Below are 13,624 nucleotides of genomic sequence, written 5' to 3'. Positions count from 1 at the left end.
TTGTTGAGAATACTTTATAGATAGTGATATTGATATATTCCCTCAGGTGGCACTTAATGAATGCTTCATCTGGTTCTCTTTTTTGTCATATAAGCTGTAAATTACCTGTTAATTCATTAGAAACTATAAAATGTTTATGTTCTATCTGTGTCTGTATTTGTTTGCTGGAATAACTCTTTAAGGAGGTACTTTGCCTTATCAGCTGTTTGGTTACCAAGAAGCATGTAGTTTGTACAGGAAGGGCAGTTAAGTGCTTGATCTTTTCCTTTGTTAACCAGTTCTCAGAATTATGAGCTGATCCCTAATAACCTTCAAAAGTAACTGGTAAGGTTTCAGTTTGGTTTTTGTTTTTGTATCATTACAGACTAGTAGATTCAAGCATTTTGTTTCATTTATTGTAGTTATTATGCTAAATCAAATCGTTGCCAATGGGACCCTGGCTCATCTTGTACTTTTGTTGCCTCAGATCTGGAATGGCCTTTTTTATTCTTTAGGACACTCTAGGTCCTTTATTTTGGGGAAATGGTAGTTCTAATATTTAGATATCACAGCCTGAGTTGTAGGGTGTTTATTGCTATGCTTGGTCATCGTCTTTTTTTTTTTTTTTTTTAATACATCATGAGATTACACTGGTATTTTCTGTTAATATTTCTCCAGTGTCTTTACTTAACCCAAGGATCTTTTATGTTTGTCACTATTACTTTCTCCCATGGCAAAAATGCTGATTCCAAACAACGTCAGAGTAACTATTCATTTGTTTTGCTGTACACATTGTGCTTACAGTACCTCTCCTACTCCTAAATTTTTTCCCCCATTTATACGGTCAGTGACTATTTTCTGAAGTTGAAATAATTTTTGTGTGGTTGTGTACATATTAGTTTTAGTAATTTTGCTTTGCTCTCACATTTTTGGGAATGCTTTCTTACCCCTAATTTCTTACTTGTTTTACATAAAATATTTCTGTGGTTCCAAAGGCAAATGGTATGTTGAAAGTCCAACTTAAAAGATTTTCTTAACACTTTTTTCTCTTTTACTATAAACAAACTTTTTTGAATCCTTTCATTAAAAAAATAAGTAAATGCCTTTCTGTGTATTATATACTCACCCTTTCTTAGATGAATCGTAACATAGCACATGTATTTCTTCACCATTTTTTGCTTTCACTTAATGTATCTGGGAGCTGACCACTTAGTAGTAGTAGTGGTGGTAATAGAAAGATACTCCTCGTTCTTATTTACAGGTGTGTGTGTGTGTGTGTGTGTGTGTGTGTGTGTGTGTGTGTAATCTTTTCATGGCTTAGCCAGTGTGTCTTGTGTAGGAGTGGGATGGTTGAACTGAAGGGCAATGTGTGTATAATTTTGCTAGCTGTTACCTGATTCCCTTTCTAGTGTGTGTGCTTTCTGCAGTCTCACCAGCAGTGTATGAGAATGCCTCTTTCCCGAGCCTCACCAACAGAGTATGTGGTCACGTGTTGAAATGTTTTTCTTTTCCATTTAAAAGATTTTAAAAAGGAAATTTTTCCCTGCTCTCCATTACTTCACCCCCTTCCCCCGAGGTAGACGCCTGCAGCCCTTTCCCTGTGAACCCTGGAAAAATCTGTGTGCATTTGCATGTTTTTACTTAAGAGTTCCAACCCCAGTGGGGTCTTAAAGTCATTGACCTAGACCTGTTTTTTGAGACTGTTAACCACCTCAACACATTTGAAGCTGATTTTTAAGCCTGAGTGGTGCTGGGTTGAATGGCTGTGCCATAATTGGTTTGAATTGCCTATGTACTGGCAAGTTTAGGTAGTTCCCAGTTTTTCCTTTTACAGGCAGTGTTGCTGTGAATGGCCTTTTGTCCATATCTTATACATGTTGTCACCTGTCGGTACAAGTATTTCCCGGATTGATTCCTGGAAGTAGAATGGCGGGGTCAAAGGGCAAGTGTGATTTGCATGTTGGTACCTCTTACAAGTTTGAACATCTCACTCATCTGCTGGTTGTGGAAGATGGGGCCAGTTTTCTCATACTCTGCCAACTCTGGACTTGCGCTGAGCTCATGGGGCTCAGTCATGCCCCAGCTTCCAAGATCTCGGTCTGTCCGCGTCTTCCCTCTGCATCTTCTCCCTCCTTCTCCCCTGCAGGCCCTAAAGGACAGCAAAGTGGTAGAGATCGTTGAGGAAAAAGTACGCAGGAGGGAAGAACCTGAGAAATGGCCTCTTCCTGGTCCCCCAATAGTGGATTATTCCCAGACCGATTTCTCCCAGCTTCTCAACTGCCCAGAGTTTGTGCCCCGCCAGCACTACCAGAAAGAGACAGGTAGGTACCCTGCTGGCATGTGGATGCCTCCCTGTTGCCCTTGTCTTCTGGCCAGCAGTCCTGGCATCAAGAGGAGGGCTGGAGGGATGAGGACCTCCCCTTTCTACCCTTCAGAGTCAGCACCTGGCTCTCCCCGTGCGGTCACCCCAGTGCCAACCAAAACAGAGGAGGTCAGCAACCTAAAGACGCTGCCCAAGGGCCTGTCCGCCAGCCTCCCTGACCTGGATTCTGAGACCTGGATTGAAGTGAAGAAAAGGCCTCGGCCCTCTCCAGCACGATCCAAGGTGGGTGAGGCCTGTCCCCTGTCCTGGATTCTAGGGCCTTGGGCTGGAGAGTGCGGAACGGGTATCACATAGGCATAGAGCTCTGTGTTCTAAGGGGATAGAAGTCAGGTCAGGTAGTTCAGGGTTATGAGTAAGCCGCAGGTGACCAGTGAGTACAGGAAGGCTGATATGGCCTGTTTCCATTTCCAGTGTATCACCCCTCAGGACAGCCCTAGTTCTGTAGTTCCTGAGTGGCATTTTTCACAGGAGGAGATCATGCAGCCTCTGGTAGCAGTCTCATTGAAAGTTAAGTGTTTCTTAATACTTGGGTGGGTTTTTTTGTTTGATTTTTTGGATTTGTTTGGGGGCTTATTTGGCCGATCTGTATGGCATGTGGGCTGTTAGTTCCCTGACCAGGGATCAGACTTGGGCCACCTGCAGCGGAAACACAGTCTTAGCTACTGGGCCACCAGGGAAGCCACTTGGCTGTTCTTTTTGCCCCATCTAAGTCCTTGTGGCTGCATTATTTAGCGCTGTCCCCCTGAATTTGTCCTCACTTCTCATCTATAACTCCATCAAATCCTTTGAAAAGGGAAGGAAGAAGGAGCAGACCCATGGCCTGGAGAGTGAGAGTCTAGACTGGAACACAGGTCTTCTGCCATTGCTGGCTGGTGACCTTGGGAAACTTCTTTAATATCTGAAGGCCTCAGTTTCTCTTAGGTTGAAAGGAAGGAGGGGTTAGATTGCTCTAGAAATAGTAGACCAATATATGAGCAGCTCACACATAGTCTTCTGTTAGAGAAGTATTTCAATCTGAAACTAAGATTTGAGGAGCAAGCTTCTCCATTCACCTGCCCATTGCCATCCCGTCTTTGGATGCCTTGGTCTAGGCCTTGAGAGGAGACCTGACAGATGACCTTGTATGGAATTCTGTGCCCCTTTTTCCATTGTACCACTGTGATCGACTCCCTCATCTCCTTCCTGCCCCCGCATCCCCGACCCTGTCTGTTCTGATTATTCAAGAAGTACCAGGTAGGCTAGAATCATGAGGAGAAGGTAGTAAGTGACAAGGACCTGACAAGGTTCAGTTCAGTCTTTAAGACTGCGGAGGCTTTGGAAAGGCCTTTCCAAAGACACCTAGCTTCCAGTCCAGAGTTAGAGCCCTCCACTTCTACCTAGCCTACCCTGACCCTTGCAGAAGAGAATAGTTTAAGATTTATAGAGAAAGCTTTTTTTTTGGCACAACAGGGAATTAATGTTTAAAGATGTTCTGTGAGGTAAACAGATGTTTTACCTCCAAAAACTTTTGAGATAATTCAGCTTATCAACACTCTGAAATTGTTTTGGCTGAAAGGAGTCTTTGTTTTTTCTCTTGCCTTGGGGACATGCCATGTTTTTGGTTTTTTGTCTGTTTTGCCTCTTACAGTCTTTGTCCGTGCCTTCATCTGGCTTACCTAAACAGGTCCTTTCATAATCACTTCTTCACAGAAGCCTTCCCTGAGTGTCCCCAGCCCCGCCCCCAGTTGCTTAAGTGCCCCTCCCTAAGTACTCCCACGAGGCCTATTTATAGTCTTTACCATCACATTGCAGTTGGTTGGTTGGCTGACTTTTTCTCCCGCTGAACTGTGAGCTCCATAAGTTCAAGGACCTGGTCGCAGGGCCTGGTACCAGTGGTTCTTATCCATTCAGCAAATAGTTGAGCATGGGCTGTTGTTCGGTCCCAGTCTAAGTTCTGAGGGTGCAGTGGAAGGCAAGGCAGCTGTGGTTCTTGGCTGGTGAAGCTTCCAGCTTATTGGGCGGAGTTGGGGATGGGGAAAAGGATGAAGCAACCTGTTGAACTTCTTCATGTGCCCGCTCGGAGGCCAGGTGCTATGGAGGGGCATGTATCTAGGTAAATGAGAGTGCAGTCTGTACATACAGGGAGCTTGTCATCTCAGTGTTTGTGAAGGACTGATGTGAACTGTGAGTGGAGAAACCCAGAGTCCTATGGGACATCCTTTTTTCGTGAGTGACTCCAGTGCTGACAGCTGTGACTCGGTGTCGTTATCAGGGCTGCAGATGTGACAGTCCCATGTTCAGGGGTCAGGGCTTCTCTCCGGGGACAGTGTCAGCCTGGCCTAAGGACTTCCTGGTGATTTTCTCTCTCTTTGGTCTCCCCCCATTTTAGAAGTCGGAGGAACCCAGGTTTGTTCACTCGACCACTCTGCCTCAGCATCTACCCTCTCAGCAGCTGATGTCCAAGGATCAAGATGAGCAAGAGGAACTGGATTTCCTGTTTGATGAGGAAATGGAGCAGATGGATGGACGAAAGAATACCTTCACCGCCTGGTCTGATGAGGACTCTGACTATGAGATTGATGACCGGGATGTCAACAAAATCCTCATTGTCACTCAGACACCACCTTACATGCGCCGGCACCCAGGGGGCGACCGCACTGGCAACCACACCTCGCGTGCCAAGATGAGTGCTGAGCTGGCCAAGGTCATTAATGATGGGCTCTTCTACTATGAGCAGGACCTGTGGACTGAGAAGTTCGAACCCGAGTATTCCCAGATCAAGGTGCGCCTTGGGCATAGTGGTGGTGGGGGCGTAGGGTGCCTGTGACGTGAGGCAGAGGAAAGCTGACAAGCGCATGCCCTTGGGCACAGAACCTCAGCACCCTCATCTAATAAAAGGGGGTGATGATTGACAGTGCTTGAGGGGGGCATTAAGAATGAGAAGAGGTGTATTAACACTGTAAACTGCCCATGTGAGAGGTGATCATCCTGCTTCTTAATCATCCGTGTTTAATTTCAGAGGTTGGCTAGACACTTTTGTGAAGAATAAGATTGGATTTTCATTTCTGTTCTTAAATATTTAGGCATGTATTAAAGTTTAAAGGCCTTTTAAGGAACTTGCTTTTGAGTGTGGAATATGGAGAAAAGATAGGTCTTTTAAAAACTCACTGCTGCTTAGAAACAGTCAAAACTGGTGGTGTAGGGCATTTTATAGAGTGTACGGAGTGGATGTGTATGGTGGTCAGTCGGCTTCTGGTGAGCCTCTGTAGTGAGTGGTAGTTGTAATGTGTTTTGAAATGAGAGAATTACAGGAAGAGAGTTGGGGAGGGGAGGCTATAGCAGGTTCCTGGGGGGCTGGAGTTCTGACCTCAGTGCTGCTGTAGGGAGGGCTGGATTTCTGACCTCAGCGCTGCTGCAGGGAGGGCTGGGCAAGTCTTCAGCCCTGCTGGGTGAGCACACTCAACCCCTGGGCACCTGGGGTTGAGGTATGGTGATGAGCAGCTGAGAGCCCAGGGACCAGAATTCCACATATGTGGACGTGGCAACTGCCCTCTTCAACTTCCTGTCTGTCTTGATTCCTAAAACAGGCTAGGGCAGTCCTCTTACCAGCCTCTTTTCCCCACCCATCTTGTGTCCTCTGTAGCAAGAAGTCGAGAACTTCAAGAAAGTCAATATGATCAGTCGGGAGCAATTTGACACACTAACCCCTGAGCCCCCTGTGGATCCCAACCAGGAGGTCCCTCCTGGACCCCCTCGCTTCCAGCAAGGTGAGAGATGACCCCTGCCACCCTGGCCTGAGTGGGAGAGTCTGGAGCTGTCTGGCGGGGCTTCTGGGGGCAGGCAGGCACTGGCTTACCTCTGCTCACTGTCACCACTCTTGCTTCTGCAGTTCCCACTGATGCCCTGGCCAACAAGCTGTTTGGTGCTCCCGAGCCTTCCGCTATCGCCCGCTCTCTACCAACCACTGTCCCAGAGTCGCCAAACTACCGCAATGCCAGGACCCCCCGCACACCCCGGACACCACAGCTCAAAGATTCAAGCCAGACGTCACGGTTTTATCCAGTGGTGAAGGAAGGTCGAACCCTGGATGCTAAGGTGAGGTGTTGATGCTAAGCCGCTAAGTCTTGGGCTCACTTGACGGCCTTCTAGGGCTCCGCTTCTTCCCTTGTCTTGAGCTAAGAAAGTACCGCATCCCCCCGCCCTACCCCTCCCTGCTCCGGATTAGGCTAGTGGGCCCACTGGGATTGAGTGGCTCCATCTGCAGTGTGGAATGGGGTCTGGGAGTGGTGGCCCAAGCAGCCATGATAAGATCTAAGGAGAACTGACAGGTCCTTGAGCAGATCACATCACCCACAAGCCTCAATTTTGTCACCTGTCAAGTAGGTGTGCCAGCTCCTCCTTACAGCTGTGGACAGCGCGTGAGACTAGATATGAAAATGCTTTGTAAATTGTGAGATAACTCAGACTTTGGGAGGGTATCGTAATCTTACAAATACTTGATGCTCCTCAGAGTCATGAGTATGACTGTATATTAACAAATCCCACACTGACCTTTGCAGACGCCTCGGAAAAGGAAGACAAGACACAGCTCTAACCCACCTTTGGAGAGTCACGTGGGCTGGGTGATGGATTCCCGCGAGCATAGGCCCCGGACTGCTTCCATCAGGTGTGGGCCATGGGAAAGGGGGTCAGGCTGACTGCAGGGAGGGCAGCAGAGCCGTGACAGTGATGAGACCAAGACCTCTGGGGCCCTCATCCAAATCCAAAAAACCAGTAGTCTAGAGAGCTTAATCCAGATCCTGGGAAGAGGAAGGCTGCTTTCTGAAGTATGGTGGCTGCATGGTATTCTCATGGGAGGTTTGCTCAGTTGATTTCAGACATGCATATTTGCTGCCTCCCTCTGGATAGCTCAGGAGTTGAATAAAAGTACAGCTGTGTCTGCTGGATACAGCTTCTGGGGGTAGGGCCTGGATTCCTTTTTATTTATTCTCAGGAAAATGACCCCAGTGTTCTGATTTCCAGAGCAGGTTTGGGAGCCATTGACCTATGCACTCTTATTTATTCCCTGCAAAGATAGATGGTGGTTTTGCAAAAAATATGGATGGGTTAACCCATTTCAGCTTGTTAAGGAAAGTTAAATGTTAACATGGGATAAATAAATAGCTAAAAGCTCAGGTTTGGGCATTGTACAGATCTGAGATGTTAAATATTAGCTCTGTGACAGGGCAAGACTCCCAGTCTCTGTGAGCCCCAATGTCCTCACTGTTAAAAAAACATCCGAAGGTTGGTTGAGTGAGACCCATGGATATAATAAGTGAGATCCATGCGTATAGTTAATGAAGGGTCTAGTACAGTAGCTGGGCCTATCTGTTACACTGAGAGGCTGGATGTTGAAGGCTGGAAGGAACCAGAGGGACCCCTGCTGTCTGATGGTTGGCTGCTCTAGGGAACCTGGTGACGCTCTGTTTCATGGTCTCTGCAGCTCCAGCCCCTCAGAAGGCACGCCTGCAGTTGGCAGCTATGGCTGTACCCCTCAGTCGCTGCCCAAGTTCCAACATCCTTCCCACGAGCTGCTCAAGGAAAACGGCTTCACACAACACGTCTACCACAAGTATCGTAGGCGCTGCCTTAATGGTAAGAAGCACAGAGAGAGAGGGTGGAGCTTCCTGGGCCACTACTGAGATCCAGAGTAAGGGCTGGTGGAGCAGGTGACTGTTCTCTCTAGCCTCAGAGCAAGAAGTGACATAACATTATAGCAGGAAGGACTGAAGTTAGTTTTAGAATATAGGAGGCAAAGAGGATCTGGTGCTTAGAATATTCCTGTTCCTTGATTTTTCTCTATTGATCTTAAAAAAGAAAATCCAGGAGTTTTCTTTCCTGTTTCTGATGAAACCATCGATGTTACAAACAAATATGCATGAGACAGCATATATTCTCCAGAAAGATGATGACCTGTGGACCAAATCCAGCCAGCAACCTGTCTTTGTACTGCCCTAGAGTTAAGAACAGTTTTTGTTTTAACATTTTTAAGTAGGGGTGGGGAGGGTGAGACTTTATGACAGAGACCGTATGTGACCTGCAAAGCCTAAAATATTTACTCTCTAGCCCCTAACAGAAAAAAAGATGGCTAACCCCTACTCTAGATGAGAATGTAAGGAGAGAACCTCTCTAGACACTCACATGTTTCCTTTTATCACAAAAGGAGATAACCTTTTAACTGTAGGTTTTTCTTAGGTTGTCTCTAAAGATGCTCATAGCCATGCTCACTTAGAGTTACTGGTCACTAAGCCTCCTTTTATTCAACAAAACATGGCTGCTCAACGCTTGATTCGTTCACCTTCCGTGTTCATGTTGTATGTGTGTGTAATAACAGCTTTAGTGTAAATACAGTTCACACACTATATGATTCACCTGTTTGAAGTGTACAAACTCACTGGCTTTTAATATATTTGAGTTGTGCATCCATCACCAGAATCCATTTTAGAACATTTTCGTTACCTTAGAAGTAAGCCCTGTGCCCCTTACTAGTCATTCCCCCTCCCTCCACCTCCCCAACTCTTCCCAGACCTACACAACCACCAATCTGCTCTCTCTCTATGGATTTGACTTCATAAACATGGACTCATGACACGTGATCCTTTGTGACTGGCTTCTTTCCTTCAGCGTATAATTTCAAGGTTCATTTATGTTGTACCATGTATCAGTACTTAATGCCTTTTTATTATCAAACAACATTCCACTTTGTTTATCCATTCATCAGTTGGTGGACAAAATTTCTGCTTTGTCTTTTCATGAGTAATGCTACTTTGAACATTCCTGTACATGTTTTTGTGTGGACATAGGTTTTCATTTATCTTGAGTGGAACCGTGTAATTCCCGGGTCATATAATAGGGTAGTTTTTTGTAACCTTTTGAGGAATTGCTACAAGACTGTTTTCCTAAGTAGCGGCATCATTTTATATTACTCACAGCAGTGTATGAGGGTTCTGATTGCTCCATATCCTCCTGACACTTATTATCGTCTTCCTTTTGAGTATAGCCATCCTAGTGAGTGTGTAATGATATTCTGTAATGGTTTTGATTTTATTTGATATGGTTTTGATAGCTAATAATGTTGAGCATTTTTTCATATGCTTAATGGCCATTTGTATATCTTCTTTGGAGAAATGTCCATTCATATCCTTTGTCTGTTTTTTAACAATTATTTGTCTTTGTTATTAAGTTGTAATTAGTTTTTATTCTAAATATAAGTCCCTTATCAGATAATATAATTTGCAAATATTTTTCCCATCCTGTGGATTGCCTTTCCACCTTGTTTGTTGATCATGTCCTTTGGAATACAAAGGTTCTTAATTTTTAAATGATACCAGAGTTTTAAAATTTTATCTGTTTGTTCTTTGGTGTTGTGTGTGTGTGTATATATTTTTTTAAATTTTTAATTGGAAGATAATTGCTTTACAATATTGTGTTGGTTTCTGCCATACATCAACATGAATCAGCCATAAGTATATATGTGTCTCTTCCCTCTTGAACTGCCCTCGCACGTACGATTTTTAGTTAATATTGTAGGACTCCTAAAATAATCGGTAACAATGATATGATGAATATAATTTGTTGAGTGCATGGATTGCTTATTTGTGCTTTTCCTGGCTCTGACTACACTGAGAGCAGTGATACTTGAGGTGGAGAGGTGGACCAGGATGTCCGCTTCAGAGGCAGATGCCACCTACTTCTGGGGGTGCTCAGGCCCCGTGCCCAGCAGCAGGGCCTGCTGCAGAGTAGTTAGTCCTCAGTGAATACTTCGCCGGAGACTTAACAGTGATGAGCAAAGGAACTGGGAGGAGAAAGGACTGATGTCTTTGAGCCACAGGATCATTTGTCCCCCGCAGCACAGGCAGCCTGGCTCTAAATCATATCTTTCCTCCCCAATCAGAGCGAAAACGCTTGGGCATTGGCCAGTCTCAGGAGATGAACACTCTCTTCCGCTTCTGGTCCTTCTTCCTCCGAGATCACTTCAACAAAAAGATGTACGAGGAATTCAAGCAGTTGGCTCTGGAGGATGCCAAAGAAGGCTACAGGTGAGTAAGATTGGGGTGAAGACTCTGACTGGTGCTTGAGAGATGGTGAGAGGGTATCTTTGTTGGATCTGCTTCCAGAACGGTGATAGGAAATCCATTGTGTATATATTTTGTGTACTTTATTTTAAAAAATTAGTACTTTTGAATAAGTAATATATTCAAAATTCAAAGAAGTCGTAAGGTTATATATAGCGAGAAGTCTTCCTCATCCTAGTTTTTTGGCCGTCTAGTTCCTTTCCCCACAGGCAGCCAGTATTGTTAGAATCTTGTGAGTTCTCTCTAAAAATACTTGGCTTATGTAAGCAAGGACAGACCTGTGTAGTCTTACCCACCCCACACACACTTCTTTTGTTTATATAAAAGATGGCCTCTATTGGGTAATATTTTGCACCTTGCTTTTTTAATTAATGCTGTATTTTAGAGATCATTCCATATCCATATATAAATAACTTTTTTTTTTTTTTATGGCTTATGTGGTCTTACTGTATAGCTGTACCATAATTTAGTCTCCTATTAATAGATACTTCAGTTACTTTTAATATTTTGCTATTAAAAAAAAACAAACTAGAGGGGCACTTTTCCCAAGTAAAATCTTTTCTCTGTGAACAATTTGAAAAGGACAAATGTTTAAAGAAGCTGGGGGAAAACATCCTTCAGTCCAGAGACAACCAGTGTTAATGTTCTGCCATATTTATGAATTCAGGTCATAAAAGAATGCTTTTTTTAATACGTTCTTCATCATTTATAAGCATGAGCATTTAAGTATCCATCAGTGTATACTTAAATTATAATTTTAAATAGATTGTATTATTCTGTTGTACAGTTATCATAATTTTTCTTAATCACTCTTCCAAGACTTAAGTTTTTCAAAAGAATGCTGCTATGAACAATTTTGGTACATCTATAAAATCTAAATCTACATTTTTGGTCATTTCCCTGTATACGTTGCTAGAATTGAAATTTCTGATTCCGGTGAGTGAATAGATGATCTAATTGCCATGGTCAAATGGCTTTGCAGAGAGCTCATGCTGGCGATTGACAAAATTTGCTTAGGGGACAGACAACAAATAGCTTAGGTTTGTGGAACATAAAGTCTCTTGTTACAACTCCTGTCTGCTCTAGCAGCAGAAAGTAACCAGTGATAACTTCATAGGCAGATGGGTGTAGGCAGAAGGCTGTTGTTCATTTGGCCCAAGTTTGCTGACCCTCGGTGAACGTTTAATGCTGGACTCATTTAGACTAGCATTAAATGCCAGCCTTCCCAGAGAACACTTAGCATTTTCTCAGTAATCCATGTATTTTAAATGGTTTCATAGATCTGTCATCCAGATACATTTCCTATTTACAGACAAAGAAACTGTCCTGATTTCACTGACTTGTGTTCTCCTACAGATATGGTTTGGAGTGCCTTTTTCGATACTACAGTTACGGCCTGGAAAAGAAGTTCCGGCTGGACATATTTAAGGACTTTCAGGAGGAAACCGTGAAGGACTACGAAGCAGGTAAGAGTCGGAGCTGGGACTCTGTGAGCCCTGGTCATCTATCTGTCTTCTTGGCCCCTGGGCTTGTCTGTATCACATCACATCCCCTTCTCCTGAGCCTCTCTGTTCTTAACTTCTCAGCGGCCAAGCTTCTTTCTACCTCTCTATTTCCCTGCAGGTCAGCTATATGGGCTAGAAAAGTTCTGGGCCTTCTTGAAATATTCCAAAGCCAAAAATTTGGACATTGACCCCAAACTTCAAGAATACCTCGGCAAATTCCGACGTCTCGAAGACTTCCGAGTGGATGTGAGTGGATGTCTCTCATCTTTCCCACCCTGATTGTCTTAGAAGGAAAACTGAACCAGAGATCTGGATACCTGGGTTTTGATCCCAGCTGGGCCACTAGCCCAGGGACCCTTCTTGTCCCTTTTGGGCCTTAAGTTTCTTTAAGAGAAGGTATGAGAAGTGGGCAGTGAAGGCTCATTGGAGGGTTTGTGATCACTCCCCACTCCCTTTCCCATGGTGGATGTGGCTGAACCATCGTAATGCCCTTTCTGTGTTACCTCCATCCCTCTTTGCTGCTGTGCCCTATTTAGAGGTGATCAGGACGAGTACCGTAGGTAAATGTTCTTATTCTTTCTGGGAGAGGTCAGTTCCAGCCCTAGAACTTGATAAAGTATGTCTAGTTCTTCCCTGCTCCTCCCACTTCTTCTTGGCACAGTGACTCAACAGTGACATCCAGTGGTGGTCAAAGTTATGACTACTGGTTCCTCTTCTGTCCTGAGTGTATCAGGGATTCCAGAGATAAGTAAAACTTTTTCCTTCAAAGTGTTTATAGTGTAGTAGGGATATGCCAGTCGTGTTACTTCCTTGAAACCTTTTAGCAAAAGGGCAAATAGAAGTAAGTAAGAGTCCTCACATACATTAAAAAATTTGACTTTATTGTGTGTCAGACACTATGCTTTAACCTTTTTAAACCTTTGTAAAGTGAAGCAGGCAGGGTTCTTATTGTCATCCCTATAGCAGTGGATGATCAGGAGCCCACGGCCAGCCAGTGAGATAGTGGCAGTACTGCTTAGGTGTCCTGACGACAAGTTAGGCCCGTTTTCTTCCATCCTTAAGGACTTCCTCCTTTGGGGGCTGGAGCGGGGGGAGGGTGCAGAGGGTGCATGTGCAGAGAACAGGGAGACCTGTTGGGAGCAGAGCAGAAAGGGCTCAGCTTTGGCTCCCAGAAAGGGGAGAGGTGACCTTGGGGTTACAGGACCTCTGGCAGTGGTGAGGCTAGACTGGATCCCAGTCTGACTCTTAATCAGTGTCCTTTTTAGGGCCATGAGGCAGTCCCCAGGAGTCTCTGGGCCTTCTGAATGGAGGCATGTCAGTGGATTGCATGCTACATTCCATGTACCGTCTCCTGAGCAGCCGCCACTTCCCAGAAGGGGAGCAGAAAGACGTATGGATAAGGCCTGGGCTTCAGTGCTGAATAGGCCTGTTTCAGATTTTGTCTTTACCCATTAAAAGTTCTGGACCTCTTGGCAGCAAATTATTTTTCTGTGCTTCGCTGTCCTCTTCTGTGAAATTAGATGGTCATGTCTACATCAAAGGGTGGTGTAGACCCCATGAGTAAATGTGCATAAATCAGCACAAGGTTTGACATCTTGGCGTGAAGATGTGCTTAATAAAACTAGTGACTAGTTCTTAGGGTTATAAACCTATTTATTATCTAC

At 44.6% G+C, this 13,624-nt stretch overlaps 1 protein-coding gene across 1 annotated transcript in view; it reads left to right on the top strand.

The window, feature by feature from the left end:
- Nucleotides 1–13,624, top strand: part of LARP1 (La ribonucleoprotein domain family member 1) — a 61,721-nt gene that overhangs the window by 44,378 nt on the left and 3,719 nt on the right. The window contains exons 9-18 of the mRNA XM_018050127.1: nt 2,126–2,300; nt 2,415–2,584; nt 4,731–5,123; nt 5,985–6,108; nt 6,231–6,436; nt 6,901–7,007; nt 7,824–7,975; nt 10,275–10,419; nt 11,812–11,921; nt 12,079–12,206. Of these exons, the coding sequence (XP_017905616.1) occupies nt 2,126–2,300; nt 2,415–2,584; nt 4,731–5,123; nt 5,985–6,108; nt 6,231–6,436; nt 6,901–7,007; nt 7,824–7,975; nt 10,275–10,419; nt 11,812–11,921; nt 12,079–12,206 (1,710 nt within the window). The remainder of the gene's footprint in view (nt 1–2,125; nt 2,301–2,414; nt 2,585–4,730; nt 5,124–5,984; nt 6,109–6,230; nt 6,437–6,900; nt 7,008–7,823; nt 7,976–10,274; nt 10,420–11,811; nt 11,922–12,078; nt 12,207–13,624) is intronic.

The sequence above is a fragment of the Capra hircus genome, chromosome 7 (genome assembly GCF_001704415.2).
Source record: "Capra hircus breed San Clemente chromosome 7, ASM170441v1, whole genome shotgun sequence".
Taxonomy (NCBI): Eukaryota; Metazoa; Chordata; class Mammalia; order Artiodactyla; family Bovidae; genus Capra; species Capra hircus.
This window is presented reverse-complemented; position numbering and strand designations above follow the sequence as displayed.